Genomic DNA, 8,611 nt, shown 5'->3' on the forward strand with positions numbered 1-8,611 from the left:
GCTGCGATCACGCCGGCCGCCGCCGCTCATTGGGCCGGGCGCGGGCAGCTGCGGGCGGTGATTGGCCAGGAGCCGGGCAACCCCCCCCCCCCTTCCCTTGCTCCCTCCCTCCTGCGCTGTCTGGAGCAGGGAGTGTCCCAGAGCGTTGCCCCCGGCGCGCGGGCCGCGCGGCTCCGGCGGGCGGGAGCGGGGGAGGGGGAAGGCGGAGGAGGCGGTGCCGCCGCTGGTGCGTGCGTGTGTGTGTGTGTGTTGCTCCTGCGGCTGCTCCCCGGCCACACCGCCGCCGCCGCCCGCCGGAGCCACGCCATGCACGGCTCGCCCTACTCGGAGATGGGAGATGCATCCACGGTAAGCACCGGGCGAGCGGAGGGGGCGGCGGGCGTCCCTCTTCCCTCTTCCCTCACCTCACGCCCCGAGCCGGGGGCAGCTGGCTCCGGTCCGGCCCCGGGCACGTGCTGGGCGGCGGGGGCAGAGGCGCGGGGGCCTCTCGGGGCCGTTACTCACCCCGGGCGAGGGTCGCGTGGGACCGTTACTCACCCGCGGGGGGGGGGGAGGTCGCGTGGGACCGTTACTCACCCGCGGGGGGGGGGGAGGTCGCGTGGGACCGTTACTCACCCGTGGGGGGTGTCGCGTGGGACCGTTACTCACCCGTGGGGGGGGGTCGCGTGGGACCGTTACTCACCCATGGGGGGGGTCGCGTGGGACCGTTACTCACCCGTGGGGGGGGTGGTGGGGGTGGTGTCGGTTTGGACCGTTACTGACCCAGGGGGGAAAAAGGTCGGTTGGGACCGCTGCCCGTCGCCGGGGGGTGGTCGGTCGGTGCCGTTCCCTCAGGGGCGGGTGTTGTCCCGGTCACCTGTGGGAAGGGGGGGGGGGGGGGGGGGGGGGGGCGGGCGTGGCCCTCCCGTAGCCGCCGTGTGGGGGCGGCGGCAGCGCGGGAGCTGCCCTCCTCCCCCTCCTCCCCCTCCTCCCCCTCCTCCTCCTCCTCCTCCTCCTCCTTCCCTTCTTCCCGCCATCCACCCCTCAGCGGCGCCGCCCGGCCGGGGGCACCCGCCGTGAGGCGGGGAGCGGGCGGGGGCGGCGCGGCCCCTGCGGGCGGGAAGAGGCGCTGCCCGGCGCGGGGGGGGGGGGGGCGCACCGTCCCTGCCCGCGCACGTACGGCGGCGGCAGCCGGCGGGGTGATGTGAGGACAGGCGGCCAGGCGCGGTTAGCCATCTCCCGGGCAGCGCGGGAGCCCGGGCTACAGCCCTCGCCTTAAAAAGGGTGGGTTGTTGTCTTTTTTTTTTAGGTTTTCTTCTTTTTCTTTTTGAAGCGGGGAATATTTCTGTAGGGAAAGCTGCTCTCTTGAAATGTTGGGGTGGGGGGGGTGGGGGAAATCATGTGCCGGCTTGGTTGCCTGCAATCACACTTTGAGGAACACTCGCAGGCTTTCTGGCTGCTTAGTGCAGAGCCTGTCCTGGTGTGGCTCCTGTTTGACAGGCCGTCTAGAGGTCCAGGCGACATCAATTTTTTGCCCTGGTTCCATTGTTTTCAGTGGAAATGGTTGGAAATCTTAGAGCAGTTAGTAGCTTTAGAGTGCTTTAACCCCTTCCTGCCTCCAATCTTGACATCTTCATGTGTGGTACGTCTTGTTTTAGGTGACAGTCCTCTCTAAGGGCAGTACTGGCATTTTGGAGCCATTTTGTTTAACGTGTTTGCGATGCACATCCCCATAGTTGAGACAATGTCACACAGCTTTGCATCTTTGTGACACTGTTGAGCCAGGCTCATTCCACATTAGTTAGTGAAGCTCAGTAACAAAACTCCTTGACTTAGGTGTGTAAGTGATGTCACCCAACAAGTATAGTTCCCTCTAGGCCTTTAGGCCATGGTAACGGTGTGGTGGTGCTTTCTGTTGCTTTTTTAGTTAAAACCCTTTTGCTGCAATATATAAGCACTCTGTGTAACAGCATTCATCTCAAGAATCTTGGTCCATGCTTCTGAACCCCACCCTTCACAGTTGGTTGGTCTGCTTAAAGATGGGGAGGGTTTGAATGCTTAGTTGAGACCAAGCTGGCACAAGAGCGATAAACCAGCAGTGCGGTGTAGCTTTTAGAGTCACTATCAAGCACTGAGGGCGCTTTATGAAGTTTGTGTATCCTTTCACAGAGAAGTCAAGTGTTTTGCATGCATGCATACACATACACACAAATTTTCTGTGATGCTTGCATTTGGAAACAATATGATTACATTTGTCTCCATGTTACTCATAGTGTGTCTTGGGATACCTAGCACTGATGTTGTATCACACCTTTCTAAAGTACAGTACAAAAAATTCCTACTGCACTTTGAAGACTGTTTTCCTTCCTTCCCCGTACCCTGGCTTCTCTATTGGTAAAAATAAGATTAAAATACTTTTCCAAGGTGTGGTACTCTGAATCAGTGACCATACCTTAAAGCATCTTGATGTCAGCTGAAATTTATCTTCTAAATGTTACCAGAGTGAGATCAGTCCTGAATAGCAGTTGTCTTTTGGGTCCAGGAAACAGCCTTGTCTAAACAAGGTTGGAAGTCAGGATTTTTTTCCTCTTTTTGCTTGTGTGCAAGCGTGGGATATGTTTACTCAGAGCAGTGTAATCCAGGCAAGTAACTCTGGAAATGTGAACTTCACACATATCTGTTCCTTTCCTCCAAATCATACTACTTTTTTTTTTTTTTTTTTTAAAGAATAGGGGTGGGGAGATGAGCTGGTGGGGGCAGGATAAGAGTTTAGCTGGTTGATAAAAATCCTTGCCGCCGGCATGGGATCTGTTTCAGATGACCTTCATCCTGAGCAGACAGTATGTGGGTGGTGTCAGCTTTGTATTCTGACTTGTCCTAATAACCAGTAATCCAATTGCATTTAGGTTGACATTGTGGACATCTATGAGTCTATTCGTGAAAGGCAGCGTCATGACAGCGAAAGGTCTACCTGCAGCACCTTGGAGCAGAACGACATTGAAGCTGTTGAAGCGCTTGTTTGTATGAGCTCCTGGGGTCAAAGATCGCAGAAAGGTGACATATTAAAGATAAGGCCACTTACACCCTTCTCGGATTCTGGTGATTTCACAATGCACGCTGAGGCTACGTCTGAATTACCAAAGGACTATTTATCTACGCTGGTAAGAAAAACATGAATGCAAGATAAATATGCCTGACACCTGGGTGTTACATCTCTGCAATGTTTGAACTTGGCTGGAAAAGAGAGCTTGCTCATGTGTCCCTGTGTAGAATGGCTACAGTACAGCCAGTGCTGTGTGTGTACATAGAATAGTGAGGTGGATGTGTTGAGTTTGTTTTTTTCCTGCTGTCTGGAATGGCAAATGTAGGGGTTTGATCACTTGTTAAATCTAGATGTGAAAGCCCTTGCTGATGGGTTATTGAACTTGGCAGCTGAGGATGCTGTCTAGATGGTTATTGGAGGTTTCTGGGAGCACTGGAGTAAGAATGGCAGAATGAGCCTCAGTGATTCAGCACTGACTTATCTGCAAGCACTATATGAAAAAGGCACTTGGTGACATTTGGCTTCACTCTGGTTATTACAAGAGAAAGTACAGGTTACCATTATGAAATAGACAATTTAATTAGTTTCCATGCTATGTGTTTGTACATGTAGTCTTTTATTTCTGCAGTGCATTGGTCTACTCTGGGTGACTAATATTGGTTGAATCACATTTTTTTTTTTTGTTGCAGTTTATGTTGCAACAAAAGTCGGTATTAAAAAAGAGCTTGGTGCCATTCAAGTTTCGCATGGTTAAGGCCTGTTTCAACCAGTAGGCTTCTAGTATGCAGTTATGTCAGAAAAAAGGGGAGTAATAGAAGAAAGAGGATGGGGTAGTATGGCAGCTGCTTGATGGGCTTCTCTCATGCTCCTGCCACTTGGTGTTGGCACTGTCTCTTAAGCAGCATAGGACATAGGCATGACCTTTCAGTGGTAAAGGAGGAAGGAGAGGTGGTGGCAGCAAGAGAGCATAGAAATGGATGAATAAGAAGGGAGAGAGCAGTTCCATTTGTATGTATCTCAGAAGTAGCCACCAGCTGGTGGGGTGCTCATTGATAAAAGATCTAGGGCTTGCTGGAAGCTTGAAATTGAAATGGTACAGTATCGGTATCTGTTGCTAGTCGGTTTTCTGTGAACAGCAGAGAGCTCCTAGCCTCTTACAGCTGCACCCATTGCTGAGGGGAAAGGAATGAGAGAGTTTTTGCAGTGTAGTGAGTGGACATGCAATGTTTTATGCAGGTTTACATCTGCCTCATTGCCTTCCTTTTATTAATATGCTTTTGAGCATATACAGAATGGCCATCAGATGAGGCGATGTGTGCTTTAATCAGTTTGTCCCAAGAGGCAGGTTTCGAGATACTGAGAAGGGGGTGTAACTTTTTCACTTTTATTTTTGCTATGAAGTTACACTGCTGTATAATGGTGCTTTCTATTTTTGCAGTGCATGACCCCTCCACACAGCCCTGACTTTGTTGAGATGTCAGCTGCTATGCTCCTCTCCTCACAAGTCACTTATTCCAAACCAAGGACTGTCATGGCAAATACAGCTGCCTGCTTGGTCACATCAGCGACCAGCGCCTCTCCCATAACCAAGCCATCTGTTATCAACATGGAGCGACAGTGCAGTCAGAAGCCAGTGATATCTGAATCCTTTGCCCCTCAGCCTTGCAGGGCCATGGCAACGAGCGTGATACGTCACACAGGTGATAGTTCTGCTTACCATCACATTCCTGCTGTGCAAGAGAAAACAAAGGTAACTTCAGGCTACAGCACTTCCAGAGGCTGGTGTGGAGCAGATGACCGAAGACATTCCAGACTGCCACAGGACACGTGTGCCACAGATGATTTAATTAACAAAACCTCTCTGGTACATCAGCCTTATGCACATGACTCCAGTGATATTGTGACCAATAAAGGACAAGTACCAGTCCGACCTGTTTCGCCACAGACCCACTTACCAAAGAATTGTGAGAATGACTTGCAAAAAAGAGCTACCCCAGTGACACCTGCCCCCGTTTCAAGCCCCCAAGTTTTCTGTCAAATGATCCCTTTAAATGGACAAAGCAGTATGATCAATGCCTATGTCAAACCTTCAACTCCAGCAGTCTCAACTCCCATGAAACCTATTTTACCGCAGACAGCCCCGCTCTCTCAGCCTGTGCTCATGGGACCTTCTGTGCCTCAGGGGACTGTCATGCTGGTTCTTCCACAGACTGCTGTCACACAGACACCACAGTGCTCGCAAACAGTAATGACTGTTGGGAACACCAAGTTACTCCCCCTTGCTCCTGCTCCTGTGTTCATAGCTTCTGGTCAAAGCTGTGCTCCCCAGATGGACTTTTCTAGACGGAGGAATTATGTTTGCAACTTCCCTGGGTGCAAGAAAACCTATTTCAAAAGCTCCCACCTCAAAGCCCACCTTCGCACCCACACTGGTGTGTATGACAGGGCAGGTTCTTTGTTGCTCCAGCACTGGGTTGCGCTGGGGAGCCGAAATGCACATTTTTGGGGGGGAGGGGGTGGGAAAGGGCAGAGGCAGGTGATTGGGAAACTTCTGCTCATCTCAGAGAAGGGAGGAATGTTCATTCTCCGTGGGCGAGCAAAACAAGACAGACTTTGTTCTGAGACCTCAGCTGACCCCGTACCGTTAGTTGGATTTCACATGCTTTAGTTGGAGTGAAGCTTTGCTGTCTGCATGTGTGTGTAGATTTGAGTGGAATCCTGCCATCTGGACTAGATTGAAGTGAACTGGGCAAGTCCCTTTTTTGGGGCATGTAGAAGTCTGGTGTAAGCAAACCATAGTACAGGTAGTTGCACTTAATTGTTACACGAGTAAAAGAAAAGAGAGACAGTCAAAGTGCACATTTTTCTGGAGTTTTGTTTAGGCTAAATGGTAATGCATTGAGATTTTGGGCTACTGTTTTAGGAGGGAGAGCTGCTACAGGAATGTAGCAGTTTATTCAGTTACAGAATGGGTAAGTGAAGGTAGATGAAAATTAATTGTAACTAATGTGAGCAGATTTGCCCCATGAAATCTAGTCAGTGTGGAGTCAGTATACATGTGTTCTACTTATCCTTTTTCTAGCTCCAAGATCCTGTTAAGTTAAAACTAACTTTGAGTTCTTGGGGGCTATTTTTGATGTTGAGGGATAGGCATAGCAGGAGATTGGTACAGAATAGTTTATTCAAAAGTTTGTCTAATTTTGGTTTTCCTTGGCTTCCCCCCCCCCCCGTCCCTTGCCCCACAGACACTGTGGTTTATTGGATGTCAGTTTCAGTGGCAGGCTTTGTGTAAATTTGCCAGCTTGTCTTTACAGTTCCTTTGGTAAAAGAGCTTAAACCCCATATGAAGCTGATAATCCTTGTTAACCAGAGCTCAGAGGTAGAATGATGCTTCTACTGCTGGCTTGAGAGTTAAGTGCTGCAGGCTGCTCAATTAATCTGGCACTACAGGATAAACACACTAGTAACAAGTGCCTTGCTTTGAGCGCGTGCTGCTGATCATCCATAGGGAGCTGTGTGTGTGTTCCTGTATTGTGGGTAAGACTAGGACATCTATGGGAGGTGAAGCACACTGACCCCTCACTAGCCAATCCGTGTTACAGGATAGGGAGGCAGAGTAGTTCAGCTTTCTTTTCCCACCTTTTCCCTGTGCACTGAGTAGCTAGGTGATACCACATCCACCAAACGCAGAACTTTACTCTCAATATCTGAAATAAGAACAACGCCTCTGTGGGGCTTCCTTTCTGCTGGACACTTTTGTTCCACTCCAGAGCGTTACCATAAATTTGGGTCATGTGGTAGATGTTTATCTTGAGCTTTACAGGGTTTGCAGGTGGTAGATCGTGTTGTTTGGGGTAGGTCTGATGTTAAGCAGTTGCATGACATGCAGCAACCGTAGAGCTGTGGTCACCCAGGGATGGCGGCAGGGGGTCAGTTCTAGTTCAGTCAGCAGATAAGGTAGCTTTAAATCCAGTTTAAAGAAAAAGATGAAGGATCTTGGATAATTGGGGTTTTGGATAATTGGAAAAAATAGACTTGATTAAATAACATTTAAAGAGATATGAGGGAATAGGTAGAAATGGTACCTGTGATTTTTCTGTGGAACACACCTTGAGCTTAAGCTAATGTTGACTGCACGCGTGAGTGGTTGTGTGCAGTTCATCAGTTAATGCAAGGCAGGATTTAAGTTAGTTCTTTGATAAAACTGTAGCACAGCTTCTTGAAAGTAAGTTATGCTGCTTTTATGTCCTGCAGGAGAAAAGCCTTTCAGCTGCAACTGGGAAGGCTGTGACAAGAAGTTTGCCCGCTCAGATGAACTGTCACGCCACCGTAGAACTCACACGGGAGAGAAGAAGTTTGCTTGTCCTGTGTGTGAGCGTCGCTTCATGCGCAGTGATCACTTGACAAAGCACACCCGCCGCCATATGACCACAAAGAAGATCCCCAGCTGGCAGACAGAGGTTGGCAAACTCAACAGAATTGCCACAGCAGAGAAACCGAAAAGCAGCAGTGCTCTGAGTATGCTCATCCCCATGCCATCGTCTGTCTGTCAGGGCTAGTAAGAGGAAGCTCTTTCTCTACAAACTTTCTGAAAATCAGGAAGAGCTCTAATGGCTACAACAGAACTTACAATGTTTTTTTTCCCTCCTGTGTTTGTGCATACTTTAGTTTCCTTTAGGTCCTCTGTTAATAATGCTATGTGAGAAATCTATCATATCTCTCCTCATCCCTTCCCTATTTGTCTTTTTTTCAATACTTGGGCAAATGCAATCACCAGCACTTCAGGAAAGCAGAACTCTTTGGAAATGATTTTGGCAATAGGTTAAAGTCACTTGTAATGCTTGCTGTTAGTATTTTGATGGACAGTAAAAACAGGGTGATTTTTAATTTTTATACTAGTATTTTCTATACCAAATATATTTTGTATTTATTCATTTTGGTCTTGGTATGCAGGCAAATTACTTCACCTGCATTAGTAGGGGTGTGCAGGATGAGACCCAGAGTTTTGGGAACTCCTTTTCAGTAAACCTAAAGAATTACATTTAGAGCATTTTGTAAACACATAATATTTGATAACTTGTAGTGGTTGGAATTTTCACACTTGCAGATCCTGATCCTGCAATGGGCTGGTGCTGTCACACCCTCCTTATGCAGGTGACATTGGAGGTTTGAGATCAAAGTGTGTCATCATTTTTAAAACAAACCAAACCAGAATGACTTTCTTTCAGAAAAGAAGTGTTGAAATCCTCAACATTTTATAAATTCATACCCTTTGCAAGTGGAAGCTGTTGTGACTTTTGGTAGAAGTTTGACATACTGGGCATTCCTGAGTCCACACTCCACTGGAGTGAAGTTTGGAGAAGCCGGACCTCTCTGATGGAGGTAGAAGCACAAACACTGTTTAGAAGCTTTGACACTAAAAGTTATGCTTTACTTTCAGTCCTATTAAACCAGCGTATCAAAATCTGCAGGAAAAATGCAAAAATGGCAAGATAACCCATGAATAATTAGCTGTGTCTCTGTTTTTTGGGTTGGTTTTTTTTTTTTTTTGAGTACAGGATAAATAGAAAATTAGAGTGTTTTTTTTTT

At 48.4% G+C, this 8,611-nt stretch overlaps 1 protein-coding gene across 1 annotated transcript; it reads left to right on the top strand.

Moving 5' to 3' along the window:
- The first annotated feature begins 216 nt into the window (after positions 1-216).
- On the top strand, positions 217-7,948 carry KLF11 (KLF transcription factor 11). Its single transcript, XM_082480312.1, has 4 exons — positions 217-348; positions 2,886-3,140; positions 4,461-5,454; positions 7,277-7,948. The coding sequence occupies exons 1-4, from the start codon at positions 307-309 to the stop codon at positions 7,579-7,581; spliced, it is 1,596 nt and encodes a 531-aa protein (XP_082336438.1). The 5' UTR covers positions 217-306; the 3' UTR covers positions 7,582-7,948.
- Positions 7,949-8,611: the final 663 nt, after the last annotated feature.

The sequence above is a fragment of the Vanellus vanellus genome (assembly GCF_965231255.1).
Source record: "Vanellus vanellus genome assembly, chromosome: 3".
NCBI lineage: Eukaryota > Metazoa > Chordata > Aves > Charadriiformes > Charadriidae > Vanellus > Vanellus vanellus.